Source organism: Scophthalmus maximus, chromosome 8 (genome assembly GCF_022379125.1).
Source record: "Scophthalmus maximus strain ysfricsl-2021 chromosome 8, ASM2237912v1, whole genome shotgun sequence".
NCBI classification, from domain to species: Eukaryota; Metazoa; Chordata; class Actinopteri; order Pleuronectiformes; family Scophthalmidae; genus Scophthalmus; species Scophthalmus maximus.
The window spans coordinates 8,305,246-8,325,419 of record NC_061522.1 but is presented as its reverse complement, the minus strand read 5'-3'; the positions used below and the strand labels follow the sequence as shown (position 1 = coordinate 8,325,419).

The window sequence follows — 20,174 nt, the reverse complement described above, 5'->3', positions numbered from 1 at the left end:
TCTACGAATTCTACATTGAATTATAGTACAATATTTTACCAACTTTTACCAATTGCTCAACTGTGCCGTTAGGAAAAAACCTCTATGGAGAAAGATATACTTTGATTTTATTTTTGGTAATGTTTCTTTTGATGTTTTTTTTAAAGCAGGTGGCCAAGGCACTCTCTGCAGAAAAATGATCTTTCAGTATTTATTTATCATGACTGAAAATGGAAATTAGAAGGCTTCATGTTGCAAGTATCACTAACACGTTCTCGTTTCCATAAATCACTAGACCAAAGATATGAAATTAGTCAATAAAAAAAGATATCATTTTAGTATCAATGCTTACACTTTGCAAATATTTGTTTTATTTACATCTAGCACGGTGCAACACACACATAGTTATTCAGCGTGATGTATTCAAATTTAACAGTGGCCACGTGTGCCGCTATTACCAATAACATGAATCCAACACAAACGATACGTTCGCTGACACAAAAGTAGCAGGTAACATTTTTCGATATTTTCATCTTCTTTCAAGAATATAAAGGAACAAAGAGGATTCATAAGATCATAAGACAAAAATTTAATTACACTCAAAATATCAACACTTAAAGCCAGAACAAGCTTAAACATAACACGGACAAAAATAAAATAAACATAGGTTAAAATAACAAACACATCAGCCAATGTATCCAACAAGCTGTTGGAGTTGTTCACAATTCTTCACAATGTCTGGCAAAGACAGCAGGGTCTGTGTGGGGAAAAATAAACACATCCATTACATCAGAATAGCCAATCACACACTAGACACGATGCCAAAAGAGAAAGACGACAGAAAAGCAATTAAACGGCGTGTCTCACCTCTCTGACTTTATTGATCATGTTGTTTAACATCTGAAGTTCATTCTCACTTTTCTGCTGGTTGCTCTGATGGATAATTTGCTGCGGGAGATGACACAACCTCAATAAAAACACTGGAGGACATCATCACAACAGAGTGCGGAGATACTGGCATGAAAACAATCTAATGTCATCTCAAGACAATGGAGAAGGAATATGAGTGTTACTGTACGTAGCCAGCACTTACATGTCTCTTTGCTCTTTCAAGGAGTTTCACCCGGGCCTGCTCCGCCTCCTGCAGACTCAACTTCAGTCTCTCCACCTGGGGATCAAATCAAATAAGATATACGTTAGAGGAACAACAGCATTAAAACTAGTGTTTCTTCAGGAACAGGCTGAAATATACTTTGAGATGTAGAATAATGAATTTAGAATGAATTCATGGCCACAGTGCTGTGTGTGGCTATACTGCCGCTGACGTGACCACGTGTACCTCTCTCAATAACCGAATCTTCTCTTCCATGAAATGTGCTGGGTTAGCAGACGCCCCACCGACTTTTCTCAACTCCTCACGCAGGAACTGAGACTCCACATTCGCCTGCTGGAGAGAGCGACGAAGGTCAACCACCTCCTTCCGCAATTCCTGTAAAAGATTTGAAGAAAAAAGAAAGAAAAAAAAAAACGCACAAAAAAACCTGTCAACCATCTCTGCTATTTTCACACAGTGAAGTGTTCTCGAAATATCTGTGCCTTACGTTATTGTCAGTCCTGTGCTTATTTAGAATTTCCTGGACATCTCGTATTTCTCCCGACAACTTTGCCACAGTTTTCTCGTCCTGTGTGGATAGGAAGATTTTTTTATTTTTTTATTTCAATACTTTTCTCAGCTGGACAGGATCCTTCCCAGAAGTCAACAACTTTCTTTCACCATCCTGACTTTAAAAAATGACGTAGATAAAATCTACTGTATTTCTTACCTGGGCTTTCTGCTGCAACGCCTGGTTGCCTCTCTCAACCAGGATGTGTAGACGGCCAAGTTGATGCTGAAGCTCATACACTTCAGCCTCGTGTTTGTCGTTTGCAGCCTGCTGCTCCTCCTGCAGGCCACAGCTGGAACAAAGCAGTGAATCATATTGGATTGGAGATAAACCTTCTATGAACAAAGCTCTTGTCCAAACATGAAACTCATTCGTCAAATGTGAAATCAAAACTCGGCAATTCCATACATTAATTCAGAGAATATATATCCAGAATCTAACATGGTCAATATCACAGATTGATCCCATCAATACCAAACCTCTGCTGTCAAACCATGCTAACATGCTAAAATAAAGTGCAGACTGCCCATTTGTCTTGGCCGATGGAGTGAGAAAAACATCAAATATTGATCATGTACAAATTCTAATTCTGACGATTTGTTGTTTTCAATATATAAACATAAGATCTTTGGACAAAACAAGCGTAAAACATCAGCGAATTTAAATAAAGTACAAGTTATTAACTCAATAGAAAACAATTAGTTTAATTAATAGTTCAAGAAGTACTTTAGATTCCTATATGAAAATTCACATTTTCATTTCATCACGACATACATATTTCACAGCACTCACATGGTGTTGTGCAGCTCCTCCAGCTCAGTGTCTTTGCGCTGCTGCACCAGCCTCATGGTGCCGATGAGCTCTGTGACGGTGCCGCCCAGGTCTGCCAGCAGCTCCGCCACGCTGCTCTGATCGTCGTCCTCCCTTGGTTCCAACTCGACGGCGTTCAAATGCGTCTTAGGGATGTCGGCTGCAATGCGGGTGAAGGCGCTCTTCTCACTGAACAGAGTTTCACACTGCGGCTCGGCCATGTCTGAGGGGACCGAAGAAACAGTGAACTACATCTTGGATTTTCAACTGAGGACTGTTATTAAATTATATTTAAACCCTTCCTGACCTGAGTGTCTGGTGTGCGATTAGGTTTTTCACAGGTGAGCAATTTTCTATTTCACTCAGTTATGGCCCCCAAGATACCAAATGTGAAAAATTACCCGACATGTAAATTCTAATACAGTGGGTAATTTCAACTGTGTATTTCACCAGAGTAGGAATAAAATGACAGCTGGGTTTATTGTCCTTGAGGGAAATGTGGTAGAAAGAAAAAAAATACTAAGAATATATGGTATATAGTATAGTACAATTGTAGAATTGAAGAAAATACAAGGATCAATTAAAAAAAGAGAATTGTCACCTCCTACTTTTTGAAATTATGAATATTTCGAGTTATTCTAGGAAAATAACCAGATATTTATACCTCCCCTCCTTAAGGTGACACACATGTGACATGGGTCCGCTGAACACGCATTCTACCAGTGTTTGAGCCATGAGTTTACTGAAATAGCTGTTGTCATTGACCCTGTTCAGACACACTCAACAGTAAAATGATATCTCACCATATGAAATTAAAGCTCAACTCTCATCCCCAACACAAACGAATGTTCACCACACCATAATCTGAGTTTGACCCACGCTGGAGGATCATGAGGCAGAAATAAAATCAGTGATAAGTGGGGTGAGCTACAGTACCTGATTCACGAGGTGATTCTGATTCATCGTCCTCCTCCTTCTCGGTAGTTAATGCAACCATGATGCTGTCGACAAACGAGCTGGAGGGGTGACGACGCTCCATGTGGTGGACTGGTTGAGACTCTTTGTCCTTCTGTGGTTGTGCTCTCTAAAAAGTAAGACATAAATTTGTGTGAAAAAAAATAACAATGTAAAAATGTCTTCCAACATGCTGCAGTCCCCTTACGTAGAGTTGATGTCAGTATTTTTTTGCTACTACAAAAAGCTTCTTAGGGTTTTGGAAACCAAGAAGTTTGACACCAGACTTAAAGAGATCTTGTACTTTTGCAGTTGCCAGATGTTACCTTGTCGCTGAGAGCTGCGTGTAGCTCATTGGTCAGTCCTCGCAGTGTGTGATGCAGCAGAGTGATTTCAGTGACTGTCTGAGCCAGTTTCTCTTCGAGCTCCAGCTGCGTTTCACTGGCTCTGGATCTTGTGGTTTTCAGCTGCTCCTGCAAACTTCTGTTCTCAAGCCTTTATCTCACACACACACACACACACACACACACACACACACACACACACACACACACACACACACACACACACACACACACACACACACACACACACACACACACACACACACACACACACACACACACACACACACACAACACACACAACACACACAACACACACACACACACACACACACACACACACACACAGATAAGTTATCACTGAGTATATAGACAAAAGATTAAACATTATCAGACAATGCTTTGAACTGTTTGTTAGTTTTTATGAAGTTTGAATTTTTGTAATAAAGCCTTTGCAGAGATAACGTGCAACTTATTTTCTCCTCACTACTATTTTGAATTATTAAAATTCTGTCTTACCATTGACTGTATATAACAGAGGCATTCAGCACAATATATTAAGTGTATTACATTCTTATTATACATTCTTATATTTTTAAAAAGTCAACAAAACCCAAAACAGAGGATGATGACATGGCAGATATGCCAAATCATCCCTTGGTAGCAGATGGATGTAATGACAGCATATGAATCTAAAAACATTACGGGTTTAGCTCTATAATCAAATACAAGGTAAGCTCATTAACTGTTTATTGTTGAACTTAAACTTACTGAAGCTGGTCGAGTTCTCCTTTCAGGTCCTCACAATGGATGTTCCTTTCTCTGAGTCCCTGCAGGTTGGCCCTCAGTAAACCCTCACTTTCAACCACCTGCTCCCTCGCCAGCTCATTCTCCATCTGTAAGAACTGACACACAAAGACAAACAACATATTACACCAGAAACCCACCATGAAACAGAAAACCTAGGAACTATTCCTATGAAGATAACACCTGACTGAGAAATTAAACACCTGCCTATCGAGACACCTAAAAGAAAAAATATAGTTTTGCTTGCAACAAAGCTACTATCCAACTGTGTGGTCAGTTAGCGTTCTTGTATGTAATGTAAAATTGTATGTGCTGGATCTAAGGATTTTATTAGTCACCCATTACAGATATTTTGCTATTCTCACACCCTGTATACTCAGGAAATCCTCTCCAGCAATATACTGCAGAAGGGGGAAACAATATACAGGGGGTCCACAAGACAGAAAAACGTTCCAAGCCAAGAATCCAAATAGGCGAGCAAGTGTAACGCTTGTTCATTCTGGGAGCTAACCTCGTTCATTTCGCGGACGCCACCGAGTTGTGTGCGGACATCCTGGAGCTGCCGGAGCTGAATTTTCTGAGCTTCCGAGAGGCTCTGCAGCTGACCGAGCTGCTCCTCACTTTGAGCCAGAGCCCGACTCAACTCAGACACACGCTGCTCCGAGTGGTCCAGTGACGTCTCCAACCTGGACAAAGGCACAGACAAAACGCAGGCAGTAGCATTGGCTGCAGTACTCTCTATAACATCTGTAGATGTACAGTATGGCAGGGAGGCTGCCTATTGGTCCACTATCTTCTGACATAATTCAATAAAAACTCCCTTTCTTCTTTGCTGCATATGGAAAAACAGTGCACGACACCCACATGACTATAAACTCATTTAGAAATAAATGCAAAGAAGTATGTGACAAAGTTGTTTACCTAAATTTTTAACAAAAAAACTTTCCTTTATCATTTTTGTCCTCACTGTGATTTCGTTCAAAATGTCATATCCAACTATCAGAGGAATTAGAAGCCGGTTGTTTCATTGCAACTTCGTCACCACTTACTCATTTGCTCTGTCCTTTGCTTGCTGGACGTCCTTCCATGACTGCTGCAATCTGAAAAGAAAAAGAAAAAGAAAAAAAGTAACACCTGCATGCTGTATATGGGTGTTTTTTTTTGTTTCTACAATGTTTCCCTTGATAAGAATGTTAGTGTTGTTGTTTGGATCATACTTTGTTGTCTCAGAAGTAAGAGCCTGCTCCAAGAAGGTGTAGGAGGCCAACGTTGAGGAAACTGTGGCAGACAATTCGGTCACCTTCCTCTCCAGCTGACCCCTCTCCTCGTCTCTCTCTGTGAGCTTCTGACGCAGCACACCCATCTCTGATGTTGATGAAAAGAAAGAATGTTTCTGGATTTTATTGGCTGGTAATGAAGAACACTACTTTGACTTTTATACAACTGTTTGAGAAGACAAGAAATTAAATGACCAAAGAAATTTAAACAACACAATGTCCGTTTTTACCTGAGGACAAAATTGTCACCTGCAGATTTAAATCACCAATCTGTTCTCTGGCAGTTTGGAGATTCAAATTAGTTTGGTTCAAATCTTCTTCAATCTGTTGAGTACAAGTTAATTTGAATAAATACATATATATATATATAAATATCTTTATGATTTGCAGCATCATCGCCATCATAAAATACAGTTATGACTGTCTGACCTGCTCTCTGTCTTCCACAGCTTGGTCTCTTGCAGAAATATGCTCGTCTCTCTCTCTCAAAGCAGTTGCTGTCTTGTCGTTCAGCTTCAGAAGCATGGGAGAAGTTTTCTGCAGAAGAGATCGCAATGTGCAGAGCTGTAAAACAGAAAAAAGAAAGAAAAAAAAGTATGAAAAATGATAGAGATGCACTGGAAAAAAATTCATAGCCAGTACTTAAGGATTTGTCCCAGCAAAGCTGTATGGAATGGCATTTATTTTAGCAGAAAATATGTTGACAATTTAACTGATAATGTACAATTTAGACATTTTATATTAAAGGAAACATCAGTGATATTCACTTGTTGATGAGGAAGACAATTAGGTTTCCAGAATAAATTCAGAGAAGCACTTAGTGCAACATTAGTAACAGAATCATCAAGAGTCAAAATCGAATCAAATCACAATGCCAATATTATTATTTAACATTTTTATTATCTATATTTTTGGGACTCAACATATTGTATGAACGTGTCATTACATTCTTACAGTGTATTTTTTAGTCTTTTCTAAAAAGGATATACTGGAACTTACTTCTTTCATCAAACTCGACTGCTCCTCCATGGTTTCGGACAAAAGGTTGGAAGCAGTGTTCAGTGTTTCAGTGTAGACCTGGTTTAATGCAACCTGCAACAGAAGAGAAACAACATGTAATTATACACTTTCTGAAGGATTGTTATGCTGAATAAATGACAAAAGTGCTTTTTGTTCTCACCTGCTCTGGGTAGGCCTGGTTGAGGGCATCGAGGAGTTCTTGCTGTGACCCCACACTCTTCTCTAGCTCTGACATTTCTGCGGCACAGTGCGTCCTCAGCTGCTCCATCGCACTGAAGGCCTGGAAACAGCAAATCAAGCACACACTTTAAGGAAAGAAGAAGGCCACAAAAACCAAAGCACTGGCAATAATGTAAAAAATGTACTTTGCAGGCTAGTTTGAATATTCTGCCCAGTTCACAAGATTATTTTGTGTTACAATCTGCAGCAGAGCCACTTGAACGTTTTTTTTAAGAGAGCACATTATACAATTATAATCAAGAGATGAGTCACTGTGTTTACCGCCTCCTTGGCTGTGAAGGCCTCCTCCATCTGTGTCCTCATTTCATTTCTCTGGTGAAGAGCATCTTTGACCTTCTGCATCCTTCGTGTTTGAGTCTCCTTTGTTTTCTCGAACAGAGCCTTCATCTGACCGTACTGAAAAACACAGGGGACTTAAATATCAGCTAAATCCAATAACAACATCATGCGCCGTTATTGTAAAGTACAGTTTATGCATACCATAGTATAACTGCTGGATGGATAATTAGAAAAAATGTGAGGAAAAAATGTTTACATACATGTGAAACAAGGCTTTGATGGTCGTCTCTGACAACGTCTCCCATTTCTTTCATGTTAGAGAGAGCAGCATCCGTGTCACTAGTCAAAGAAGTCTGTGGGGTAAAATACACAGGCACAGACAAAAAGAAAGAACACATGGATTGGACATGCATCAACATATTTTTTCCCCACATATGAATAAAATGAATCATTAAACATGATTTTGCAGTTTATGTACAAAAACTTGAGCATGTTTTATCATTGTGTGTCTCACCATGGTGACCCTCATGTCCTGCATACACTGAATGAGGTTCTGCACCGAACTTCCATCCCGCTCCAACTCACTAATCCTGCTCAGAGCCTCCATATAAAGGTCTCGGTACATTGTGGTCTGTATAAAATCGAAAAGAAAAAAGATGCTCAACAAAATTTATAACTGAAAATAAAGATTCTGTTAAGCGTCAACCGAATGACAAAACTACAAGAAACCAAAGGTATCGTCATAGTGGAAAAATTCAATGTACAAAAATAACAACTTTAAATTCTTCACATATCCCACAGTCCAACCCTTGAGAGTGGTCTGAATGTGTCCGTACCTGACTGAGTTCAGTGTGGTCTGTCTGCACTAGTTTCTCCCTGAGCTCTGAAGGTGCAGGGCCTGCGGAGTCACAGCTCTGTGTTCTGGCTGCAGCCAACTGCTGCACCAGGGCCTCCACCATGATCATGCTTGACCTCAACCTTTGCTCCAGCTCTTGTCTAGGGAGGCACTCTAGGCTCCCTGGAGGTACGCTGCAACCACATCAATAGGAAGAATGTGAGGTTGACAGAGAAACACACAAGAGTAGAATCGGTCATGTAATAATCACAAATGAATGGCAACATACGGTTTACTGAATAATAAATCCACAGTGAACACTTACTTCCACAGGAGAGGGTCGGTTAGAGTGCAGGAATCCACCAGAGTGAAATTCCTCTTTCTCTCAAACTGGCCAGATGTGTTGAGGCTGTGGTCCACCATTTCCACAGCAGTGGTGCCCACACAAACACTGTGAGATTCTGCAGGAGATGGCACTGATGGTACTGTGATGGCCGCAGGGGGTGGAGCAGGTGCAAAGACACCAGCAGGACCCATCTTTCCAGATGCCAAGATGAGGAACTCTGCCATCTGACGGAGCTGCTGCTGAAGGGGTCCATCTGGAATCATCGGGAAATCCAGAACCGGCTTTTCTAACTCTGACTGAGGCATCGCACAGGGCTTAATCCCCAAACCCTTTTCCTGCTCGGGGACTGGGCCTGTCTGGGACTTGCAGGCCAGTGTGGTAGAGTTGAACAGAGGGCGTGGCATGGGGCTCTCCAAGTTCTCTGCCCATAATCCAGAGGGGTCAGCAGGAGCCACCAAGCTCTTTTCACCATCGAAAGCAGAGTCGTCAGCAAAGAAATGGTCTTGAGCAGGATCATTATGAGCCTTTAATGCGGGGGGAGAGGTTCTCCTAGCAACAGGACTGAAGATTCCAAACTGCAAAGCTGATGCAAGCGAGGGACACTCGGACAGAGCTCTCAAAACATTGGGGAGGATCTCAGCATGAAGTGTTTCTGTAGAGTTACAAAGAACAGGTCCATTCTCCGAAGAGCCCAGGGCACTGTCTTTTGCCTCACTGGATTCACGCGGTCCACTGCTTAAATGCACTTGAGAGACGTGTGCCAGGTGCTGCTGCCCTTCTACAGGGGCGGGTTTCTCCACAAATTTGCTGCTGTCAGAAAACTCTGTTTTGTGAAGCATCGAAGGCAACGCACTGTCTTCAGGATGCATCGCGTGCTTAGATGTTTCTTGCACCTCACAGTCGGCGGATTCATTAACCAAAGGGTTTAACAATGTGTTAGTCAGCAAAGAAGTGTTTAAAGGTGGTGGGTGAGTATTTAAATCAATTTCATCGTTTTCCATATGACAGTTTGGTGATCCACAGTCACCTTGGATTTGATGCTGTGTAACAGAAGCATGCAAAGTGTTGTCATCCAAGGGCTGACAGATCACGGCCTGCCCATGGGGCAGAGGGGACGTCTTCCCAGACAACGTGGTGTCATTTGTTTTTTCAACCCTGTCTTCAGCTTTGATGAAAGAGCCAAGTGCAACATCCTCTTGTCTGCCAGTTTGGCTTTCAGGTGCCACCAAGCTTATCTTCTCAACCTCATCGATAGCACCCCTGCTGCATGACAATGGTTCCTGTGCAATGGAAAGGTTGCCACCTGAAGTTGATGAACAACTTTCAGCATTACAGTATGGGTGATCCAAATGATCGTTATTGTTGTGCACATCATGGTCTTCTCCAAAAACGCTTTGATTTATGCTATAACTGTACGACACACTGCTGGTCACAGTGTAGTCGGCTGGTAGAGGAACTGTCTCATTTACAAGTTTGGTGCCATCTGAAATTTCTATCTCACCCCCAGTGCAGTTAAAGGATTTGAAGGTTACATCACTCAGTTCATTAGCACATTCATCAAAAGCATTTGAGGTCTCAAAGAAGGAGGCGATGACAGGAATGCCATTTACACTGCCACGGTTGGGATGAACTGCATGTTCCGCTTGACACAGTTGGTTGTAGTCAGAGAAATAAGTTGAATTTACGCTGATGTCTTGTAAAGATTCACCCAGCTGTGTCTGTGTGTCATCTTGTGGTCTGGTGACATCTGCAGTCTCCACCTCACTTTTATCACAGACAAAGGATTTCAAGGCAACATCTCTCTCTCCGCAGCAATCATGCTCAGAAGCTCCTGAATCGTGTGGGGCATGTTTATCATCCAGGCTCCCAGAGGCCGGAGTAGTGTTGGGAATCTCCCAGAGGCATGCTGCATCAGTGTCAACAGAGGAAGCCTCCATCATCTCAGGACTGTAATAGGGATGCTCTATGTGGTCACCACATGACTGCACTATCATACTGTCAGATATGACTGCATCTTCTGCTTCAGTGTTGGAGGTGGCCTGATCATAAGGCAAAACAATGCTCTGGTCTGCACACACTGGAGAGCCTGAAATCTCAACCTCACCCCCGGGACAGACGAAGGATTTGAATGTTACATCTCCAAGTCCACAATCGGCCTCAGCAGTCGTCACGTCATTCGTGGGAGCACAGGTTTTTATCACTTTGATGGATGGAGAATAGTGCGAGTAGGGCACTGGTTCACAGAGAGGAACATCACCCTGTTCATTGAAATGGATAGAAAGAGTGAGAAAACTGCTGCAACAACACTGAAAACAATCGGATTGTTTCTAAATATTAAGAGTTAACGCACCTTTGTCGTTTTCACAGCATCCGCACTCAACTTCAGTCCGGATGATGGAGTTGACAGGTGCAGCATTTCATTCTCCAGACTGCGCAGAGGGGTTCGCTCTCCATATTTGCTGGAAGGCTATTATCGTAAAGAAGTCTAAATCAGATGTTTGTTGAGTAATCATTTAAAAGCTGTACACTGTGCATGACTGAGAGTAAGTGTCTTACCAAGCGTTCCTCTGAGGAACTTGACTTCCTGGAGGACATTGTATCTGTACAACTACAAAAAATGTAAATATATATTTTAAAAATACTATTCAAAACATATTTTGATTAAAAAAGAGTTAAATGGACATTAAGACAGTGTATTGACGGAACTCTTATCAACAGTAGCTAGCTAGAGGAAGCTACTGACATAGAGTTACGTTTACAGGCAGTCACACAGAAAGAGGCTAATACTGCGTTTATAAGCAATAAATAGGTAATCGAACATAACTTGGATGTTATAAGTAAAACTACACAAGATGTCAGCGAGGGCGTAAGTTAGGACAACAAACTTGTGTCAACGACATCGTCACCGAAGTCGTTAGCTCACGTTAACTCCTCCTAAGTTATGAGCACTTTTCACTAACAACCGTGTGGTTTATCGGAGAAAGACCGTTGAATCATGTAGAAACACATTACCTCCGAAACGTCAACAGCCAAATTCAACCAGCGTTGTAAACGAGAACGAGGAAAAAACAAATCTGCGCTGAACGACCATTAACCGCGTTTCGTTCAAAACACAAATGTCAGCTCTGCTATTGGTCCGTTTCTCTTCTTCCGTTGTTGTGTGACGCGCTGAGCGGACGTAGAACCACACTACTACCTGCTAGCGCCCCCCACAGGACGTTAATGTCTTAACGCTATATATTATATATATATATTATATATTATAAAGACTAAAATCCTTTTAATCACTCTACTGTGCAATTGAAAACAAAACTGTTGTCAAATAATAATGCTTAAAAATAATCCCATGAATAATTTTGATTCATTGATTTTACTTAATACTAAATGCAGTAAAGAGAAACAGCTAATTTAAATCAATATATGCTGGGACATATGGTTTAAACAGTATAAATTCTCCAAGGTACTCATGCAGTTTGTCAAGGTGCAGATTAGGGATCTGTGATGAAAATGCAATCTATTGCAGAATTCCTTGTCATTCTTGTCGTTGAAGATAGACCTGTAGTATGACTCTGACTGTATGTTTGTGGTCGTTGTCTCATGCTGCTGAATTGATTTGGGACTGACCAGATACTTCCATGATGGTGTTGTGCAACAAACAAGAATCCAAACATTTAAAGTGCCAAAAACCCCTGTTGCTTTGGTTTTAAATACATATTTGAGCATAGCTCCACCAAGCATTTCTCTAAAGATGATTTTACCTGCAATATTTTTGTCACTGTCACCATCAATTCCCTCACACAACAGTACAGTAAGGAGACTTAGGATAAAAAACAAATTGAAGACATGCAGATTCAGTGCTTTCAGAGTAGGTTCAAGATTTTTTTCGTAGATGTAGATCTATGCATCAAACAACAGCTCAACAGCTTTTTTTTGTCCTTACAGCACCACCTCTCATCCTGGAGAGTGATTTACTGTCACTCTTGTTATGGGGAGTTATACCAGTAATATTAAAAGAAGAAAAAAGTCCATTCATTCTTTCATGAACGATTTATTTTTTACCGAGGGAAGATTAAAAGGGAAATTATAAAATATAAAAATACAATAAAACTATTCAAACAATACCATTTTCTCTGATGAACCTTGTATTTCATCAGTCTGATTTTAAGAAATCCTTGATTATACAACAGAAATACATATTTATCAGCAGAAAAATATCCTAGAAATGTTGAGGAACATTTTACAAGCTTGTTTCTCAATGCACATGAAAAGTGTCACTATCCAGCCCTAGCGTTTCCACTGACCGGGTTTCTTACGTGGTGGCAATCTGGCACTGAACAGGTCGGACCTGCAGCACCTCAGCAAAGCCCTGTCCGAACCAGCAGGTGATGTCAGCTGTGTCCAGGGTGAAGAAGAAGAGCCTGTCCCCGCAGCGTGTCCGCCTGTAGACCGACCGAGGGTCTGCTGACAGCACCCCTCTGATGGCGGCAGCGGCCTCCTCTGAACTGCGCAGAAACTTGAACCTGGGTCTGACACTTTCAGGGGATCCTGTGTAGCACATACATTTGTTTTTTTCAGTGATGAAGGACTGACAACATCACCCTTCTCTCCATAAGCTTCATTAGACTGTCACAGCACTCACTGTCTTACCTGACAGGTGTGCAGGAAGGAATTCTGCCAGCTCCTTCTCAGCATGAGGAGTGAAGCGTACCCCCAGACTGGCAACAAGAGGCTCTCTGATCCAGTCAGCGATGGTACTGCAGGCCTCCTCTCCATAGCAGGGGCGGTCCACTGTTGACTCAGAAGGCTTGTTTATTGGAGAGTCTGGAACTTGCTCCTCACCTTGGGTCACATAGGCCTTGACCTCCTCCAGCACACCACGCAAGGCTTTAGGCAGGGGAAACTGAGCGCCGACTTTAGATGAAATATCCCCTTCAGATTTGTCTTTTGGTAGTTTACTCTCCACATCATCACAATCAGTTCTTTCACCTTTCAGGTCTGACTGACCGTCTGTTTCTGAACCTGTAGGGAGGTCTAAGATATGAGACCCCTCCATAGCGGTTGCATTTGGCCGGTGTGTGTTTAGTTCACAGGGCTCCAATTCCATGCGAGTCCTGGACTGGGGGGAGTCATACTCTGGGATGTAGGGTTTGATGTCAAGGACTGGGGTGCCTGCAATCATGTCAATGTCTGACAAATGTATTGTGTCACCTACAAAAATAAAGGTGGGAATGCATTTGTTACTATGGAGCAGAGTCAGTTATATGTTTCTGTAGCTAAAATGAACATTTAAAATTAGATTTAATTTAACTGCAAGTGGGAAAAATATCAACAATATTCTATTTTTTTTTTGTACCAGCGCTTTGGGTGCATGAAAAGCGCTTTATAAATTAAATACATTATTATTATTATTATTATTATTATTATACATCTGTGTTGCGTTGCATTCAGAGTTTAATGGAAATGCAGATATGTTTAGATTCTGCCTTTCGTTGAACATTGGTCCACCTCAAACACACAAAGAACACAATTATCTGTATGAGACTTTGTTGATGTTACTAACCTACAACTTTATCAAGTTTAGCCAGAGTTAGCCCCAAGGCGTTGGGTCGATGCGGACTGCGTGTGGAGTACACACCAACTCTCTGACCGTTCAGTCTAGGTGGTTTCACTTTGGCTTTGTAACTCAGGTGCCCATTTTTGTGAAAGAGAAAAATGACCCTGTGGACACAGAAAACACAAGACATGTCAAAAAATAAAGTGGACACAAAGTCTAAATGTATACAGACAAGGCTCTGCTGAAATGGGTCAGTTTTGAAAAGTAGAATGAGATAAAAATGCATGAATCTTCAGGGCTGGATGATGCAAGTCTTATCCAGTCGCATGCACTGCTGCCATCAGTGAGTACTCCATTTAAAATGTGTGAAATCAGGTTGAATTATAATGCCTTTAAAACCATATCAGTCTCACAGGGCTTCATATGCCAACGTTAGGCGGGACACAAGGAAGTCAGGCATAGAGAACTCATGAAAAGAGTCACATGAAGACAATTTAATGCCTTTTACTTCAAACCTCAGTGACATAACAATAAAATGATTTATGGTTTTCTGTACACTTGTGTCAACCACTCTAAATGTAACTCCTGCAATCTGAAATAAAATTAAGCATGTAGGAAATCCTCAAAAACCCACAATCACCCCGTTGAACCGACGGCACCATGATATGTAGATTAAATTGGCACAAAACAGAGAAAAAAGACTGGAAAATATTGCTGAACAATGTTTGGTTATTACAGCCAGAAGAGTAGCAGTTATACAGAGATAATCTACAAAAAAACAACATGCAGTGCACCAACCGTGTGTGACATACCAGACATGGGAGTATTGCTCCAGGCCCACCAGAGCGTGCTTGGGGTTGTTGAAAACGCTCTGCTGGATGTGCAGTTCTGCTCGCGAGGGGCCACAAACGGTGGGCTGCCTGGGCGTCCCATTCTTCACCGAGAAACAGGAACTGATGTAACCGATCGGGACAGTCTGGATGTTTCCTGCAATATTACAGTTGACAATCTTGTGTTGATTTTGAAACATAGTGACAATATAAAGTGTTATTTTCCATAACTTTTAATTTATGACCCAATGACCATCATCTGTACTTTGCACTTCCCTTTTTAAGTACATATGTTATTTCTGATTTTATTTTATTTTCGTATTTATGAATATCTTATTTACCCAAGAAAGGATCCATGGTATATTATACTGTTTAGTAGTTACATATCTATTCAAGTGCTGAAATGATAGATCTTTTAATCGACTACAATTCTGATAATCATAAAAAAAATTACATATATTATAACATTTGCTGGTTCCAGCTTAACAGATGTAAGGATTTTTGGAAACAGAATATCTTCCAACTTGGGCTCTAGGAACATTTTAGTGACTTTCCTGCAGATCACATGAATTTGTGAGATATTTTCAGGCTGATGTTCAAGAGCCACCCGCAGATTTTGCTGTGATGTTCAGGGGAAGCTTTTGGAAAGACCTAAACATGTGCCTGAACCTTTTTGCAAAATGCCACAAACAGTCTTTTAAAGTACATAAAGTTTAAAGTAGCGGTGCATTGACATCTGACGAGCGGCTCATTCCATTTAGTTTTTATTTAATTTTAGTAAGCAGCTGTGATTACCTTGCTCTAATGCAGCCTGTGGTGATGCTGGAGGAGGAGGAGGAGGAGGAGGAGGTGTCAGGTGTTCCTCAGCTTCACAGTGTTCAATCTTGGACACAGCAGACTGAATGGATGTCATATGTTTGCGATGGGCTCGAACTGCACTGTCCAACATCTGCCTGTTGGAAAAAGACAGACATCTCATAACCATATTTATATAAAAATACAAATGTTATGACAGGTCAAAGGGGGTTACTACTGGTAGATGATGTGATTTGTCGTGAGCCTACCTCAGGTTCTTGATTTCTTTTCTCATCACAGAAACCTGCTGCTGCAGTTTATTGACGCTCTCGCCGCAACAGTCACACGCAGGACTCATCTTTACTAATATATAAATATTAAAAGTCAGTATTTTTGCTAATACTCAGCTTTGAACTGGCTGCTGCTGCTGCTGCTGCTGTTCGCCCCAGACACATTCAACCTTCCGGGCGAGCAACACGCTGACGACACATGTGGGAGTTTCTCAATGCGGAAGTACAGGTTGGACTTTTATAGTTGGCCAACCAGCAGCGTTTCACGTGACAAACTTGTGACTGACTGCGCTTCTGCAGCGTGAAGGCTTTTCTGTCAGTTCATTTTACGTCCTGTATTTTTGTGTGTGCATGCAAAACACGTGTGCAATTTCGCAAAAGTCCGACATGTATGTTGCAAATCAATGTTAAATATTCACTCGTTTCAAAGCCACTGCTCGTTTTCTGTCAGCAGAGGGCAGCCAAGAGTCATTTCACCTCCTTTAAAAAAAATTACAAAAAAAAACTTTATTTGTGAATACAGAACGAAGAAAGAAGTGGTGAACACAAAAATGAACAACAGCGTAGCCACTGGTGGTGTGTAACAGTATATTAAGTATATGAAATTAAGTACTTTTCTTAGATATAAAATAGTATGCTTTTACACCACAACATGTCATAGTGAAACATTGTTTTGGATTGATCTGACTGCTTTAATAAACTTCCCAGATTGAGATTTTATAAATAAAATATATATTTAAAAGATATAAATCAACCTTGCATAGACGAAACAGGATGAAGAGTAATCACATATGTACATGCTGCCTGAGTGCTAATGCATGATTGAGAATAAACAATAAGAAATATGTGATTGGGAAAAAAATAGAAGAATAAAATCAATTTATCGTCGATCACATTTGTCACACTTAAAGATAATAATGACCACATTCAGATGATGTGAGCAGTGTATTTTATTTGGTGAAAAACTACTTTTACAAAAAATTTGATCAAATAAATCCACAGTTATGAATAAATCATGACCAGTAATTGATACAATTTATTTTTAAATAAAAGCAGGGGAAAATTTGCTGTTGACTAAGGTCAAAGCACAAAATACAATTCATGAATTTCACAATGAAGCACAAACAAAAAATAAATAAGCATACAGGTTTGCCTTTAATTCATACGTTTTTCAGATAAGCAATGCACACCCTCAACATGTTTATTATCTTTAATCTACAAGCCGCACACTAACCAAAACAATACTCAGATACAAACTAAAAGAAAGAGACGCAGTCTGACTTTGCATGTTCTGGATTGAGGCAGTATTTTCACCAATTATAATTAATTTCCCGGGAGATATTCTTGTGGCAGAGTTGGAGAGGACAAAGTTGAAATTGAGAACATTTTGTTTTGTTCAGCTAAGTTGATGAGCGGTGTCTCAGTCAAATCTGAAAAAAGGCAAACAGACAGTATGTATTTAATATTAAGAGAAAAAGTAAAGTTGAACAAGGTATTCATTGTTTGAATCCCTTAAGCCATATTTGTTTTAAAGGATTGAAGGTGGTGTTGTTCTTCCACACCATCTATACCTTCATCAGCTCTTTTGTCTTGCAATAGGGAGGTGGTGTCTTCCTCCTCATCTGGGCCCAAGTCCTCAATCAAGACCTGACCGAGGGCCTCCCTGTCTCGTGACTCTGTGTTGAGGGTCTCTACCTGGGGAGGAGCAGGAGCAGCAGCTGGAGCTGGTGCTTGGGACAGAGGTGGGACTGGAACAGCATCTGGAGCTGGAGCTGGAGCTTGGAGGGCAACTGGAGCTGAATCTAGAACATTGGCGGGAGATGGGGCAGAAACTGAGGGTGAAACAAGAGCTCGAGTCTGGTTATCTGGGGCTGGAGAAGTGAGAACAGGAGCTGGGACAGAGCTTTGGCCGGATCCAAGCACAGGGTTGGAGGCAGGGGCAGCGAGCACAAACTCTGGCTGCGACTCCAGTTTGTCACCGCCTGCAGCAAGTAAGGGGGTCAGAGAGCCTGATGTTTCTTCTGAGAGGATGCCCACAGATTCAGGCAGCACTACCACTGCAGGATACTCCTGAGCAAATGCCGCCGCTTCCTGGATGACCGGTATCTCCGACCTGGGCTCACTCTTCCTGGGCCTCCCTCTCCTTTTTGAGCCACTCTTCTCATCAGCCCTTAGTCTTTTCCCCTGCCTCTCCTCCCTGAAAGAGCACAACAATTGTAATCAAGACCAGCAACAGTGGACATTGATACAGCTTTTTGTGATACTTTTGCAAAGCTAATAGTACAAAGTCCTTGACCTGGATCTGGGGCGTCAATAGAAACAACAGAGCAACCTTTGGTTTCCTCTTGCTCCATATTCAATATAAACCAGAGGAATGATAAGCAACTAGGTTGCTGAGACTCACTGTGCTCTGTGACGTAGTGTCAGGATACATGTTGCTTTAATAGCATTAATAAAACTTCTGCATTTGTTCTCTCTTTCATTAGAACATTTATTTAGTGTCATTGCACGGGTGTAAGTTCTTAAATTTGTAGATCCTCTTTACTGCCAAACCAAAAAGTTAGACCATGTGATCACTTCGCTTTAACATTGACTGTGCCTTTGAATACATTTACCCAAAAACCCACTGGTAAGTTTCCTTCTCTTCTGCTTCGGCCTTCCTCTTTCTGAGAAGATCCCTGTCCCGCAATCGGCGGCGTATCCCACCTTTAAAACAAAAGCCCGTCGAAAAGAAGTTAATGTAAACATGTGCAGTATGGAATCAGAGATGCACGGAGCAGTATTTGTAATGCACGGCTGGCTAATGTTAGTAACTAATGAAATGAATTATAGCAATGTTCTCTTCCAGCTACAGCCTGGCAAGACTCAAACATTTTCACACTTGTTTCACACAACAACAGATCCACTAATCTTGTCTCTCAGTCATTGTTCTTTGTCTGAGTTGACCACAACACAATATGTAAATTAAAAATTGGATCAGTCACATTTCTACTGTGGAAATAACTGATGGACTTCGTATCGAAAGAGGAGCAGACATTTCAAACGTTACCTTGGTCCTCATTTGGATTCTTATATTCCGTCTCCTGTTGCTCCGGTTGCAACGTCTCCTCCATTCTTAGTCCCGCTATGAATGAATTCAACTCATTGAAGGCGGGCAAGCACAGGAAAGAAGTCAGAATAACTTCTGACTGTTTTCTATTCCCACCCCTAAATGAATTATCTGGTTAACCATTACCATAGTGCTGGGAGAGTTCTTACAGCTTTGGTCTTATCATATTTGTGAAGCTGCAGGAGTTGGCACAACACTGACAGAGGAAAAAAAAGAAAAGGAGACTGGATCAAGTTTTGTGTGGACAGTGCATGATAGGGATAGATTACAAAATGTATGTAGTAACAGAGGAAATACATGTTACTTTTTGGACTACTGCCTCAAAGCGAAGCAAAAAAGAGGGATAATAAAACACATTTGCTGTTTTACAGGTGTGTTAATGTGCAAGCTATAGGTCACTGGTAAATCTTTAAATTTACCAGCAATTTTAAATTGCCAGAAATTGTTGGAAGGTGCAAAAAAGTAAAAATTTGAATTAAGGTCTCAATGTGATATTGAGGAAGGTAATGTCCCAAAGCCCTGTGTTTCCTTTTGCAGAAAAGTAAAGTAGTGTGTGTGTGTGTGTGTGTGTGTGTGTGTGTGTGCGTGTGTGCGTGTGTGCGTGTTCGTGCGTGTTGCAGTACTTATGGTAACGCTACAATGTTGAAGAGCCACTGGACGGCCAGAGACCAAGCAAGTAGTCCTGTCTTCAACTCGAGTCTGGGCACAACCATCTTATCTGTCAGATGGAGAGCTCCTCGGTTGGGGTGTGTTCTCAATCTTCTCACAGCACATTGAGCTCTGATGTGTGTGTGTTTGAGTCACTCAAGTGAAAGAAGCCATCCAGCAGAGTAAATAACACTCAACTGCCAATTGCCTCCAGCACTGCAGGGGAAATGTTGAGTGTCCCCGGTTAAATTTACTGAAGGAGCTTCTCACAATCCACACAAAGCTTTATACACAGCTAAAGCAACTGAATGCTAAATATATCTAAGTAATTGTCTGATTCATGCAGTACACATTTCATGTTTGCAGTGGAACATATGCATATTCACAATTGTT

The 20,174-nt window shown here is 41.2% G+C and overlaps 3 protein-coding genes across 4 annotated transcripts; all 3 read right to left on the bottom strand.

Moving 5' to 3' along the window:
• Positions 1–548: 548 nt before the first annotated feature.
• Positions 549–11,692, bottom strand: spag5 (sperm associated antigen 5). The gene is made up of 25 exons (XM_035637662.2): positions 11,568–11,692; positions 11,112–11,163; positions 10,906–11,022; positions 8,535–10,813; positions 8,211–8,403; positions 7,889–8,005; positions 7,635–7,727; positions 7,357–7,491; positions 7,016–7,135; positions 6,835–6,927; positions 6,265–6,399; positions 6,066–6,159; positions 5,776–5,923; positions 5,608–5,658; positions 5,070–5,244; positions 4,523–4,656; positions 3,734–3,902; positions 3,390–3,537; positions 2,436–2,676; positions 1,803–1,935; positions 1,581–1,661; positions 1,319–1,468; positions 1,073–1,147; positions 847–927; positions 549–736 (listed from the first exon to the last, which is right to left on the bottom strand). Exons 2-25 carry the CDS (start codon positions 11,148–11,150, stop codon positions 665–667), a joined length of 5,073 nt encoding a protein of 1,690 aa, XP_035493555.2. The 5' UTR covers positions 11,151–11,163; positions 11,568–11,692; the 3' UTR covers positions 549–664.
• Positions 11,693–12,587: 895 nt separating this feature from the next.
• trmo (tRNA methyltransferase O) lies at positions 12,588–16,221 on the bottom strand. Its single transcript, XM_035638316.2, has 6 exons — positions 16,004–16,221; positions 15,735–15,892; positions 14,922–15,096; positions 14,116–14,273; positions 13,203–13,763; positions 12,588–13,100 (listed from the first exon to the last, which is right to left on the bottom strand). Exons 1-6 carry the CDS (start codon positions 16,090–16,092, stop codon positions 12,865–12,867), a joined length of 1,377 nt encoding a protein of 458 aa, XP_035494209.2. The 5' UTR covers positions 16,093–16,221; the 3' UTR covers positions 12,588–12,864.
• A 735-nt stretch (positions 16,222–16,956) lies between these two features.
• On the bottom strand, positions 16,957–19,243 carry hemgn (hemogen). Of its 2 annotated transcripts, none has more exons than XM_035636804.2 (4): positions 19,074–19,243; positions 18,640–18,730; positions 17,596–18,221; positions 16,957–17,454 (listed from the first exon to the last, which is right to left on the bottom strand). In XM_035636804.2, exons 1-4 carry the CDS (start codon positions 19,135–19,137, stop codon positions 17,348–17,350), a joined length of 888 nt encoding a protein of 295 aa, XP_035492697.2. In that variant the 5' UTR covers positions 19,138–19,243; the 3' UTR covers positions 16,957–17,347. The 2 variants fall into 2 exon arrangements, with proteins under 2 accessions (XP_035492697.2, XP_035492698.2); XM_035636805.2 differs by having other exon boundaries at positions 18,652–18,730; positions 19,074–19,242.
• Positions 19,244–20,174: the final 931 nt, after the last annotated feature.

Excerpts from the sequence above, each read along its gene's own strand:
- spag5 (XM_035637662.2), bottom strand. The coding sequence starts at position 11,150 with ATGTCCTCCAGGAAGTCAAGTTCCTCAGAGGAACGCTTG. Across the intron at positions 5,924-6,065 it reads GGTGACAATTTTGTCCTCAG|AGATGGGTGTGCTGCGTCAG; the intron begins GTAAAAACGGAC and ends CATCAACATCAG. Across the intron at positions 3,903-4,522 it reads GGAGAACTCGACCAGCTTCA|GCTTGAGAACAGAAGTTTGC; the intron begins GTAAGTTTAAGT and ends TGTGAGATAAAG.
- trmo (XM_035638316.2), bottom strand. The coding sequence starts at position 16,092 with ATGAGTCCTGCGTGTGACTGTTGCGGCGAGAGCGTCAATAAACTGCAG. Across the intron at positions 15,097-15,734 it reads ACAGGCTGCATTAGAGCAAG|GAAACATCCAGACTGTCCCG; the intron begins GTAATCACAGCT and ends GTAATATTGCAG. Across the intron at positions 13,764-14,115 it reads TAAACTTGATAAAGTTGTAG|GTGACACAATACATTTGTCA; the intron begins GTTAGTAACATC and ends TTATTTTTGTAG.
- hemgn (XM_035636804.2), bottom strand. The coding sequence starts at position 19,137 with ATGGAGGAGACGTTGCAACCGGAGCAACAGGAGACGGAATATAAGAAT. Across the intron at positions 18,731-19,073 it reads GAATCCAAATGAGGACCAAG|GTGGGATACGCCGCCGATTG; the intron begins GTAACGTTTGAA and ends TTTGTTTTAAAG. Across the intron at positions 17,455-17,595 it reads AGACAAAAGAGCTGATGAAG|ATTTGACTGAGACACCGCTC; the intron begins GTATAGATGGTG and ends GCCTTTTTTCAG.